The sequence below is a fragment of the Vulpes vulpes genome, chromosome 11 (assembly GCF_048418805.1).
Source record: "Vulpes vulpes isolate BD-2025 chromosome 11, VulVul3, whole genome shotgun sequence".
Classification (NCBI taxonomy): Eukaryota; Metazoa; Chordata; class Mammalia; order Carnivora; family Canidae; genus Vulpes; species Vulpes vulpes.
In genome coordinates this window covers 39,395,687-39,409,088 of record NC_132790.1, presented here as the reverse complement: position 1 = coordinate 39,409,088, position 13,402 = coordinate 39,395,687, and the positions used below count along the sequence as shown (strand labels likewise).

At 38.5% G+C, this 13,402-nt stretch overlaps 1 protein-coding gene across 6 annotated transcripts in view; it reads left to right on the top strand.

Moving 5' to 3' along the window:
• Window positions 1-835: 835 nt before the first annotated feature.
• NOX4 (NADPH oxidase 4) overlaps window positions 836-13,402 on the top strand; it is a 161,761-nt gene continuing 149,194 nt past the window's right edge. For 3 of the 6 annotated variants that reach the window (XM_072726154.1, XM_072726155.1, XM_026015243.2), the window contains exons 1-2: window positions 906-1,077; window positions 1,757-1,852. In XM_072726154.1, coding sequence (XP_072582255.1) covers window positions 1,021-1,077; window positions 1,757-1,852 — 153 coding nt within the window. In that variant the 5' untranslated portion in view covers window positions 906-1,020. Of the gene's footprint in view, window positions 1,078-1,756; window positions 1,853-13,402 lie in introns of all 6 variants that reach the window. The other 3 variants (XM_026015242.2, XM_072726156.1, XM_072726157.1) reach the window with 3 other exon arrangements.

Below are 13,402 nucleotides of genomic sequence, written 5' to 3'. Positions count from 1 at the left end.
TTACCCTTTTCTGCCACTTGTTAGTTGTTAAAGTTTGGAGAATCCCTGACTTCGTAAACTTTTGCTGCACACTTACTTTTTGCATCAGACATTCTTCTTTATGAATGATCCCACCCCCCCCCTTTCCTCACACTGATACTCCCTGGTGTAGGATAGGTAGCCTGTGTCCATCCCAGGCTCTTCTCACCGCTCCCCAGGCCTCTGGTGCAAGCTTGAGAGGATTCCCATTGCTAAACAGACTGATACTAGGTAATAGGACGCACTTTTCTAAACCGAGGGAATCTGAGCTTCCCTATAAAGCCCCCTGGGAATTACGTCAGCTTTAACCATCAAACCGCTGGGCTCTTTTTAATGCAGGTTTTCTCCAATCGCTTTGCTTGGACGCGGGGTGAGGGCAGGGGCCGAGGGGGGCAGGTAGGGGGGGGCCGTAGGGCAGGGTGCGAGGAGGCGTCCGTAGGGGTGGGATGGGGGGCCGAGGGGGGCGGGAGAAGGCGGACGCTCCCACACGAAAGGCTATTTCCGGCTCCAATGTCCTTACGGAGCCTCTGTTGAGTTGAACGTTTTGGGGGCGAACGACCGGCGCCCGAGAACCAGGTGTGTGCGAGCGGGCGCGGGCGCGGCGCGGCGCGGCCCGGGGGGGGGGGGGGGGGGCGGGTCTGCTCCAGCCGCGCCGCCCGCTCCCGGCCGGGACCTCGGAGCGGCTCAGCCTCCGCGACCCGCTCGCCCGCAGACAAAGGGGCGCGCGCGGAGGGCGGACTCGCGGGCGGGGCGGGGCGGGGCGGCGGGCGGGGAGCGCGCTCCGAGCGCCGGGCGGGGGCCGCCGGGGCCGCGGCGCAGACCCCCGCGCGCCGCACACCCCGCCCGGCCGGCTCGGCGCCCGCCCCCGCGCTCCCACCCGGGCCTTGCCCCCCGCCCCCGCCCCCGCCCCTCCCCCGCAGGCCGCACCACTGCAGCCGCCGCCCCGGCCGCCGCCGCTCCTTCTCGGGCGGGCCGCGGAGAGCGCAGCGCGGGGCCGGCGGCATGGCCCTGTCCTGGAGGAGCTGGCTGGCCAACGAAGGGGTTAAACACCTCTGCCTGGTAGGATGGCGGGCGAGGCTCTCCCTGCGTTTCGTCTCTGTGCAGCCACCCTGATTCATCCTCCGAGCGTGCGCGGGTGGGAAGCTGGAAGAAGCTTTGCCTCTAATTCGGACATTCTCAAACTAACAAAAACTTTCCGCTGTTCCTACCTGGAGACAATAACGTGCCTCCCCCCCCCCCCCCCCCCCGCCCCATCCCCGCTCCAAATGCCTGGGAACTCTCCTTCACTGCCCTGGGAGAGCGAGCGGACGTGGAGGAAGGGAGAGGTGATCACTTTTAGTGAACACGACTTTTTCTTAACCCTTTAAACATCCCTCCCCACCCCCCACCCCACCCCTTTGCTCTTTTCCCGAATTGCTTCTGTTTTGCTGTTGCATTGTAGGGACGCGCGATGCCCGGACTCCTTCCTTAGTCCCATGTACTGCAGGGGACACCTGCAGATCCCTTAGGAGACCTCTTTGCCACCCAGATGCTAGATCTCAGGTGCAGGGACTGAGTAAGGTCAGATTTGCTTTCCCCTGAGTGGCTTTTCAGCTTGCTGGTTAATTGAAAATGCTTTCTGCGAGTCCTAATCCAGCTTCCGCTGAAAGTACTGTGTCTGAGGAATGTACTTGAGGTTCCCATTCATCAGATAATGTTTATTTTTAATTTTTGTTTTCTCTCTCTCTGTATGATTTAGTTTATCTGGCTCTCCCTGAATGTTTTGCTTTTCTGGAAGGCCTTCCTGCTGTACAACCAAGGGCCAGAGTATCACTACCTCCACCAGATGTTAGGGGTAAGTGGGACTTGAGCAACCTCTTAGAATGGGTTTAAGGTGGGCAGACATTGCTACAAGGCTTGGTCAGTTCTTCCATTTGTTAAACTTTGTTCACTTCAGAAAGGTTTGCCATTCCCCAGTGGTCAGGTTTTCTTGTCTGTCATTTACACTGGTCTGGGTTAACATGATTGACGCTTTTAAAGAACCAGAGATACTATCTGCCAGAGTCAAAGGAATGAACCTGCCAGACCAGGCCGGTAGTGCTGAGAGAAGTTGCTGCATCTTGCCAGCTGCCAAGAGCCTTGAAGGATCTGCTTCAGGAGCAGGACCAGCCAATGACAGGCTGTTAGTTTTCACTGATCAAGACTTCAGCCTGCTCATAAGCTTATTCAGAGGATTTCTGCACTGTTTCCTTTAACCGACAGTCCTCGCAAAGTATGTGTCTAATGCAGTTATTCATTTCTAGGCATTTCTCAGCTTCTTACCCTAGGTTCCTGGTTGATCTAATAATTGGTTCCAGTGTTCTGATCTAATATGAGAATGATATTGTGCAGAACTTTGCTCCAGTTTATCTCGTGTTGATATTTTTTCTTTTCTCTATTCCATGACATTTCTGATCTCATTCTTTCCATTCCCTTCCTACTGGACTCTCCAACAAAAGACAGAGGCACCGAGGACATCTTACTTTGTATTAGGAGGTAGCATTTTCTAAGCAACAAGCAAAAAGTGTAAAACATTGAAAAATTTCAAGGCATCTGAAAAAGTAGATTTTGTCATTCGTTTTCATTGGGGAAGAGATCACATTCTGAGTAAGAAATGCATTATTCCATGGATTTTCTTTTCCATGGTTTAATCATTATTTAAAATCATGATTCGTTCCCATGAATTCGGCGGTACCTGCCGAATTCCTAAATGGAGGCGGTACCTCCATTTCCTACTTTACAGTTACAGATCTTATTTATCTTTAAACCACAGCTCTGAAAGTAGTGCTTGGCACATTGCTAAGACTGCAATAAGTTGAGGCTGAATTAATTAACCAATATTTTATTTTATACAATAAAGTACATTATTAGTCATACGTTGATATTTTTAAGGTTTAACACCTATTTTTTAAAAACTTATTTTTTAGAGCTGTTTAAGGCCCAGTAAAATTGAGAGTAAGGTACAGAGATTTCCCCTACCCCCACACGTGCATAGCCTCCCCCATTACCAACATCTCCTAACAGTATAATGCATATGCTAAAATCGATGAACCTACGTGGACACATCATCACCTAACACAGGTATTTTTAACTAAAGGGTTGAAAAATAGTCTCAAAAATTAAACTCATTTTATTGGTAACTTTTTAAAAAAATATTTATTATTTTAGAGAGAGAGAGAGAGAGAGCACAGCGGGGAGGGGCAGCGGCAGAGAGAGAGAGAGAGAATCAGAAGCATACTCTGTGCTGAGTGCTAGTCTGGTGTTGGGCTCTATCCCATAACCTTGAGATCCTGGCCTGAGCTGGAATCAAGAGTCAGGTGCTCAACTGACCGAGCCACCCGGGTAGTTCTCATTTTATTGGTAAATCTTAAATCCCAATATTTATTTCTCTTTTTCATCCAACCAACCTTCCATTTAATTGTCTAGCAAACTGTCATGAAACCCATGCTTTTCAGAGGGGCACATAGAAAGTGAGCCCTTACCCCTACCTTCAGATTGCTTACAATCTAATGGAGAATTGAACAAGTAAATATTTATAATTTAATAAACAACCTGTCTTTTTAATTTTTTTCTCCTAGAAAGTCCCCCTTAGGTGTGAATTAGTAAACACAAGATTTTTCAGTAGGAGATATCTGACCTATTATGTAACTATCTGAATACTTTGGAGAAAACCCAAAAGAGTTATGATAGTAAATTTTGCCATCAAAAATGGTAAATTTTGCCATCAATGGTAAATTTTGGTGAGGAGATATTAGTATTAATATACAATCTAAGAATAGACTATTTGAAACCACAAATGAACTTTGAATTTCAGCTCTATGATATAATATAAGCTAAAATAATAACAACTTAAAATTATGTTAGAAACCAACAAGTTAATTTTTATGAACTTGGATGCTGTGTGATAACTTCAAATTTATTTTGGTGACAAGTCAGACATAATGAAGAGTATACACACATGCACATATATTACCCAACTAATGAAAAAAAAATATGTTTTGCCTTTCTCTATTTCCATCTCGCATTAGTGCTTTTGTTTGAGTAATATGACAGCCTACTAAGTTTCAATGGTGAGGCCTGGAGACTAGCTGTCACATAGTAAGGGCTCAATAAATATTCATCAGATGAATGAAGAAAAACAATGATAAAAGGACTAAATGGAAAACCATGAGTAAAAAGTGCAAGAAACAGAAGAGAGAGGTCATTGTCAATTAGTTTTTATAGAAACATAAGAATGATCATAAGAATGAGTTGACCCTTAAGCCTTCCTGTTAGGAGTCAGCATTGTAGGAAAAGTCACTGTGGGGAAGGCTTGATTTTTCTCCTTGCCATCCTGCTGAAAGATGAAAGATGATTTCCAGACTTTACACTTTTCAGTAATTACTTATATGATGATTTTCTAGGCATTAATTTATCTAAATCATTTTGAAATTTTTCAGTCTATATTGCTCTCCTTTTGGGTGAAAAAGGCTCTATCTATGGTTTTACTGTTTGCTTTGTGCAGGAGGACTTAATTTTATTTGTCATAGGCTTATCTTTCCTAATCTTTTGAGGACTATGGTATTACCTCATAAGAATTTGCAGGCATTTTCCAAATCACAAAGAATATAGAATATAACAATAGATATAATTAATTTTAAAATAAATATTGCTGGCTCCCATGTTTTACATGTTTAATAATGATGCTTCATTATTATTAACTTAATGTCTTACATAGAGCATCTTAGAGCCTACCAAATACTCAAGAGAACAAGGTCTTGCTGTGATGAGTTTTAGGAAGCCTGAAAAGGACTTAATAAGTATTCTGATATTACAAGTCTCTCTCTCTCTTCTTTTATTAAAGATTTTAAAATTTATTTTAGAGAGAAGGAAAGAAAGAGAGCATGAGCAAGAGGGATAGAAGGAGAGGGAGAGAATTTCAAGCAGACTCTGCGCTCAGCCCAGAGCCCCACAAGGGGCTCCATCTCATGACCCTGAGATCCTGACCTGTGCCGAAACCAAGAGGCAGATGCTTAATCGACTGCACTCCCTAGGTGCCCCTTTAAGTCTCTTTAAGGTGAATTTTAGATTCAAAAAAATCATGACGGTATTCTCAGAAATGAATTTACTACCACATTAAAACACAAATGGAAGCAGTACCTCCAGTTGTTGAATATTTTGATAATAATGTTGAGTATAAAGGTTGCTGTTAATCATCTTTAAAAGGAAGGTAATAACAGAGTCGTGGGAGTATTAGGGGAAGAAAGGGTCCAGAGATTATAGCCCATTTACAAGAAGGCGTAAACACTAGAAGCAGTTAATTCTTAGTAGTTTGAAATCTCTGCTTTCTACTTTCAACTGTTTATTCCTGTGATGTGCCAGATACTTTACAAATATTTTATTTGAGCTAGGAAACCATTCTTCCCATTTTACACATGGGGAAATGTAGGCTGAGGAAGCTGATGACTTGTTCAGTGTCAGAGCTAGGGTGTGATTGCAGTCCTGTCTGGCCTCTCTGCTTTTTCCTCAGGCTACACAGATTTTTCTAAACCACTTCACCGGCCCATCTCTGATACTCAGGCCACTGGTTACTCATCATCAATGCTGCCCAACAGAAATGTAATAGGAGTCATGCAATTCAAATTTTTTCTGTAGCACGTTAAAAAAAGTAAAAGCCAGTGACATTAAATTTAATAATATGTTTTATTTAAAATAGTATATCTAAAATATTGTAATAGATTGAAGCATTCAATACGTAGTCAATATTTTTAAAAATAGTAATGAGATAGTCTATGCTGTTGCCTATTCTTTGAAATATAGTATATATTTTACACTTGTGCACATCACAATTCAGTCATGAGATTTTCATCTGAAATACTTATGTTTGGCTTCATAAAATTTTATAAATTAAAAAGTGAATTCACATACCTAAGCTGTTCCAAACATATTTAAAATTTTTCTAATAACACAAAGGACTATCAGTTTTAAGAGTAAATTAAAAAAAAAAAAAAACCTAATAAACCTAAAAATCCAATTTCTTGGTGGGCCTAGGCACATTTCAAATGCATAATACCTGTGTGCAACTAGTGGCTACCCATTTTGGACAGTATAAATGTAGACGGTGGGGGAAGATATTTCCACTTCCATGGTCATATGCGCTTATCATTTTGTTTTAAGCAAACAACTGGCCAACCAGCCCAATTAAAAGACATCAGGATATGGGCAGTCCTTTTCCTCTCCCTCTCCAAAACAGGAGTTGATATTGGATAGGAAGTCTTGGGCTCTAGTTATTGGTGTGTAACCCTAAAAAATATCTCTGACTTCTCCCTAATCATCTGAGCTTTTTGGCGGTGGGAACCTTTGAGAATGAAGGTGAAATTATTTGATTTTCAGAACTAGTGGATCCATTTTTTATTTATATTTATTTATATTTATAGGATGCTAGTTGATTGTTCTCAGACCAGAATTAACGATTTAAAAAATTGCATAAGAATTGACAGGGAAAAGGAGATCTTCACTGATGGAAGATAAAACAATGTTGAGGTTAGTATGTCTTAGTAGGAGTTTTCATCATGACTGTTCTTTGCCAGACTGGTCTGATCCAGACCTGGAGGCAGCATGGTCACGGCTGGTTTATGCCTGAGTTAATGTGCTAATCAGACTGTGCACTTCCTAGGAGATGTTTAATTATGACATGCTGTGAGTTTTGGAATCTTAAAATTAAGCTAAGAATAATAAAAAAATCTTTTGAGGGAAGCCAACACACACACACACACACACACACACACACACAAGCAAACCAAACAATTACCCCCTCCACTTCATAACAACCTTTTAAATAAGGGAGTATTTTGATTTTTTAAAGATGAAATCTATTTTTGATTTATTTATTTTCAAGGAACGGACAATGTAGTTGTTGCTCTTTACTAGAAAGTCCTAATGTGTTGTGACCGACCTTGAGAAATTTAGTTTCCTAGGTTTTTTTGAAATGTTGGAGCAATTTAACACAAAATATCATCCATGGAAGCCCCCATACTGAAGTTCATCTGTTTCTGAGTTTGTATTTTCTGACATTTTAATAATTAACAGATATAATTTAATTGATAAGAACATCTTAATTTAAGAAGAGAGTGTGTTTTATGGTAACAGATTCAATGTGTCTTGGTTTTTTATTTTTTTTTCCTCCCAAAACTAACATTTATATATGGACCATTCAGTTTCAACCTATTTATTTTCATGGTGCCATGTTGAGAAATTTATTTATTTATTTTTGTCTCACAATTATTATTTCATTTTTTAAAAGGTTTTATTTTTAAGTAAACTCTACACCCAACAGCTGGAATTTACAACCCTGAGATCCAGAGTCATATGTTCTACCAACTGAGCCCACCAAACGCCCCTCACAATTATTATTTTAGATTGACCCCATGGTCATGAAAATCTTTTTTTTTTTCTTTTTAAAACCTTTTTTTGAGATATCTATGTTAGTTGGAAGAAAGCTGTGAGAAGTGACATATTTTCGAGTCTCACAGCGATGATCTTTCTTTGGTTAATCATCCTTTCAGTGATTAAGAAACATTAACTAATTTACCCTCTCAAAAGTCCTAGAAGTTATATCATAATTAACAATTTTCAGGGACAGAAATCTGATGTCATGTGAATTTGTTAAGGTCAGAGATTAGAGTGTCTGTACAAATGGACCTAGGATTTTAAGTCAGTATTGGTTTCATAGCTGGCCCAGGCAGTTTTATTTCTGCTGAGAAGGAATATATACCATCTGTCAGCTTCAGGAAAAGCTTGATCATTAATTCTTTCCACTTATTGTATAAAGTGTTAAGAGTTACTACCTAGATTTGCCCAGATATGCATTGTGGTTTCAATACAGGGTGTATTTTTAACTGAGTGGTGTTTTTGATTTTTTGTTTGTTTTTATTCTTAACATTCTGCTATTTGAAAATACTTTACTTACTGTTTACTGCCAGGTGAAATGACTTATATTACTGTGACACAATCATTATACTCTTAATCTGTTTATAGTAGAGAGAGACTCAGAATTTTAGAGTTGGAAGTAAGCTTTGGTATCTTAGACTTCTTCCTCATTTTCTCAAACAGAAAAATGAGATTGAAATGATTTGCTCACCATTACCTACTGAATGAGTGGCTTGGTAACTATTCTAGTCCATCGATCTTCAGTCCAGTAGTCTGTTATGATGAACAACTTTGTGTACATATGTATAAACAAATTAAACCCCACACTGTATAGATTGCTAGCTTTCCATCTTATGTGAAATTATATTTAAAGGTGTTTAGCAATTTTTAAGAAGTTAAGGAAAATTATTGATTTTGCCCTCAATATTTAACTGAATCCTTACTGTATACAGTAGAATGACAACTGTATAATTCTCTTTTATCAATACCAAACAAAACTGTATAGAATTGGAGGGTGGAATTAATTTCAGAGATTTTTCAGATCTACCTTCTTCATTTTGTTACTAGTATTAGTAACATCAATAGTAGGTTACATTCATTGAGGACTGTCTAAGTACCAGGCATTAGTCTAAGAGCTTTGTTTGGACTAATATATTTAATCTTTCTATCCATCCTTTGGAATATATACATATATATTATATATATATATATATATGGAATATATATAATATATATGTATATACATATGTGTATATGTGGAATATATATGGAATATATATACGTATATGTATATGTGGAATATATATGGAATATATACACACATATTTATATGTTTTAAGATTTTTTGTTTATTTAATAAGAGAGAGAGAGTATGAGTGGTATAGGGGATGGGGTCAGAGGGAAAGGGGGAAGCAGACTCCCCACTGAGCAGGGAGCCCATTGCAGGACTCGATCCCAGGACCTCAGGATCATGACCTGAAGCAAAGGCAGATGTTTAACTGACTGAGTTCCCCAGATGCCCCTGGAGTATATATTTTTAATTTTTAGCTGAGGAAATGAATTAGGGAAGTTCTGTAGCTTGTTATTGAGTGACAGAAGTGGGGCTCCAGCCCAAACATCCTGATTCCAGAACTTGTATTGCTAACCATTGTGCTCCTTTGCCTCTATGTGACATTAAAATAGGCCTAACTATATGGAATTGCCATTTTGATAGATAAAAATGATCAAATATCAGCCATTTCCTATAGTTCAACCTGATAACAACTGTTACCATTTACTAATCACATAGCATGTGCCAGATATATTCTTTGCTCTTTCTTTTTATAATCTCATTTGTTTCTTATATTTAAATTATTCTTGTGAATAACAACCCTGGAAGATAGGAGGTGTCACTTTTTAGGGAATTGAGAAACTGAGATTCTGGGTAGTTAGGTAGCTTTCCTCAAGTCATCCAGCTAACACCTGAAGAAGCCCTATTTGATCCCATATTTGTGTCATACTGAAGGCCATGTTCTTAGTCATTGTGTTGCACCAGGGAGGTTCTGAGAGAGATGGGGTTAGAACCTGAAATTTCCTACACTTGCCCGAGGTTCTTATGCATCCCACCACAGTGGCTTTGCATCGGGCTGTCTATGTATATGTATATGTATGTGTGTATACATATGTATATGTATATGTGTGTATACATATGTATATGTATGTGTGTTTTTGTATCACTAAGTACTCGATCAGAAATGAAGATAAGAATATTGTTTATCGATTGTTCTTAGACCCAAGGCAGACTCATACACCTCATCCTCACTGATGTCTCCTGTGTTCATTTGTTCAGGCTTCTGTCAAAATGTACCCCAGACTGGGTGGTCTAAACAACAGAAATGTGTTTCCTCACAATTTTGGAGGCCACATGATTTGTGCTGTTTCCTGGGGAATGCCCCACCTGAGGAGAAGGCCTGTAGAAGGACTGACTGTTATATAGGGACTTTATGGATTGATTTAGTTCATTTAGCTCATTTGGTAGATGAATTTAGTAGAGCTAAATGTCTTCTTTATCCACTCAGTCTTCTAATCTTGTTAATTTTTCTAGTTTATCATGTTAAGCATTGTGGTGATCCTAAAATTGATTTTAAAAGTGCCTCTGGAGGGGAAAACCAAATAAACAATCAAACAACAATCAAACAAAGATCATGGACCTTGGAATTCTATGGATATGAGTTTAAATCCTAGGTCAGGCATTTATCTCCCTTTATGATTTTGATTTTGGTAAATTACTCCCCTGAGCATAAGTTTAACTCATCTGTGAAGTTGGGCTTAACTTTTCCCCTTACTTATTTGTTAACATTGCATGAGAACATGTGGGTGAAATGTGTAGCACTTGGTGCATAGGTACTCAGCAAAAAATAGTTATTACTGTAATGAAATAATATTAGTTAGCATTAATAGTATTAATAGCACTGAATAGTAATATTAGAAATTATTTGTTGACAAATAAAAATAATAAAAGGAATTCAGAAGTATATAAAGATGAAAGGAACCTGCTGAGCATTTAGCAGATAGCATTAGGACAGGGAGGCCAATAAATAAAAAAAATTTAAAAAAAAATAAAAAAATAAATAAATAAAAAGAAAACAAATATCTATTGCTATTTGTAATTGACCCAAATTTGTAGCAACGTGGTTACTATGACTGTGTGGAATTTCAGCTTGAAGTAGAAAGCATTTCATTCAAAAAAGCACTTGTTAATTTTCATTGAAACTTGGAGTCTTCAACAGGTAGATGGGTGAAATAATACCTATCTCACAAGGATGTTGTGAACCTTAAAGTTAAAAGAAATGATAATAGTGAGAGCCAACATTCACTGAAATGTTCTCATTGACACACATTGTATTAAGTTCTTTATACGTTCTATAAAGAGTAAGTCTTAACTAGCCCACAGGGTAGGTTCTACTACATAAGAGGAAGCTAACACCCAGAAATTATAAATAACCTGCTCATGAGTAAAGTGTTCCCTCAAATGCTAATTTTACTCTTTCCTTCCCCCCTGTCTCCTTCATAGCCACAGACAGTCCTGTACCCACACTGAAACATGATGAAACTGTTCTTATTTCAGATTGTTTTATTGAGGATTAGGTGATATAAAAGATAAGGAAGTACTTTGAAGAATTGAGAACATGGATGTGAAAAATGGTTATCATTTACTGTTGCTATGTTCTGTCATTCTTCCCAGCCTTTAAGGCTCCAGCCACCGCACCATGACAGAGCTCCTCTAGGAGCTGTCATAAAGGACAGTCAGGGAGAAAGGAATGAGGGAAGGTTTTGTCTTCATGACCAGAAATGTGGCAGACACACTTTAACCTCCAATATGTATTACATTTACAGTATTAACTCTTGAAATGGAATCTTGAAGGTCTGTGACATGTTGTAATTATTAATTGTGCTAAGGCTTAAACTAAGATTGAGACCTTAGTGTAAGAGCAGATTACTTGGGTGGGAGTGAGTCTCATTTCTTAGTATCTGCATTTTAATACAACTTTGTGATGTGAAAAGTAGCTATTTTTAGAATTTTGGCAATGGGACTGAAGAAAAAATAGATTAAGGAGAAGAAGGAGAATATGGACTTTGCATGATCGATAGAGTGTTTACGTATTTAGAACTTGAAAACTTGAATTTGACAATGACTCTTATCTATGGATAAATGAATTGAACACAGGTTCCATGAGGAACTGGCTTTAAATTGCATGACTTAATGGTTTCCATGAATTTGTTAATTGTTAAAGGTCTTCAGACAATAAGACTATCAAAGGTCTTAAATAGTTTAAGGCAAGATTGATTTTTTTTTTAAAGTGTAACACTTATATACTAAGATAAATCTAAGAAATGATTTATGATGAATGCCTTTCTGACTATATTCCTTTTTCCTATAGTAGGATTATCAAATGGTTAATTTCAAAGTGCCAGTAATTGCATTTCATATGATCTTAGAAAGCTTAGATGCATTGGAAGAATTTGAAGTGGTAGGATCCAAACAAATTTCTTTTTTCCCCATTCTATACTTTGGATTCTCTTTGCTAACTTCCTCAGCAAATTCTCTTCTTATGTGCCTTCTAATTATCTGCATAGCTCACTGTCACCCTACCTTGAATTGATTTCCAGAATGCTTTAACAACTCTTACTGATTTCCTTTGGCCAAGTTGCTTCTGAGAAGTTAGTTTGGGCCTCTGAGCTTTGTTAATTCTCTCGGTTTGAAAACCATGCATCTAAAAGCACATTTTTAAAGTGCTTTGAGTCATGCAAACAAAGGTAAAAAATATGTTTTTTTCTTAATTTTCCCTCCCATAGCTCAGAACATCCAAAGGGAAAACTAAGCAAATATCATCAGTGGCCTATATTAATGGGTTCCAGTTGGAAAAAAATGACTCATATTAAGCCACAAGAATGCAGAGCTTCAATATGGATGTTCTTCCACTTGAGAAATGGCATTTGATGTTGGGCATTGTCTGTATTACATTTGTTACCTCCCGTGGAATTTTCTGTAGAATTGGGGCTTGGCTTGGACTATGCAGAACCCATCGCCAAAGTATTTATTTTGATCTTGTACATTTTGTAAAATGTAAGAGAGGGGAAGAATGACTCAAGTGAACATCTTAGAAGAGTTTACAGTCATAACGGATCTAGAAAGTTTACTTAGTTTTGGTTTGTCCAAAGAAAACTTCTACTGACATTAAAGCTTGGACATGTTATTCTTAAAGATGAAACCATATTTTGTTCAACCTACAGATTTTAGACACTTAAAATTTGTTCAAGTCTTATATGACATGCATAATTGTTAAAACTAAGTGTTTTCACTTTTTTCTAAGCATGGAGTGACTATTACTTTAAATTTCAAATATAGGGGCACCTAGGTAGCTCAGTGGTTACACGTCTACCTTTGACTCAGGGCCTCATCCTGGGGTCGTGGGATTGAGTCCTGCACTGGGCTCCCTGTGGGGAGCCTGCTTCTGCTTCTGCCTATGTCTCTGCCTCTCTCTCTCTCTCCTCTCATGAATAAATAAATCTTTTTAAAAAAAAAGTTTCAAATATAGTAATACCTGTGAACATTCCAAAGTTCAGTGGAAACAATTTAATGTAATGAACAATGTAATTTATGAACATGGATTTTGTGGACAAACTTACTAAAGTGAAAATTGGGGACTCTACCTTCTAAGAAATATATCTTTAAGTAATTTGTTGAAATCTTCAAGCCTTAAGTTTCCTTAATTATAAATGGGGAATTATATTATGAAATCAAACTCCATAAAAATTCTAGTATTAAAATATTCTGATTTAAAAAATGATAGCTTTGCATAGTCTAACCTAATATTTCTTACAGCATTTTGTTTTATTTTGAGGAGAGGATTGAGTAAGATGAGGAAGAAACGAGCGTGAGACCTTCAAAAAGTATGACTTCCTTTCTTGCTAATGG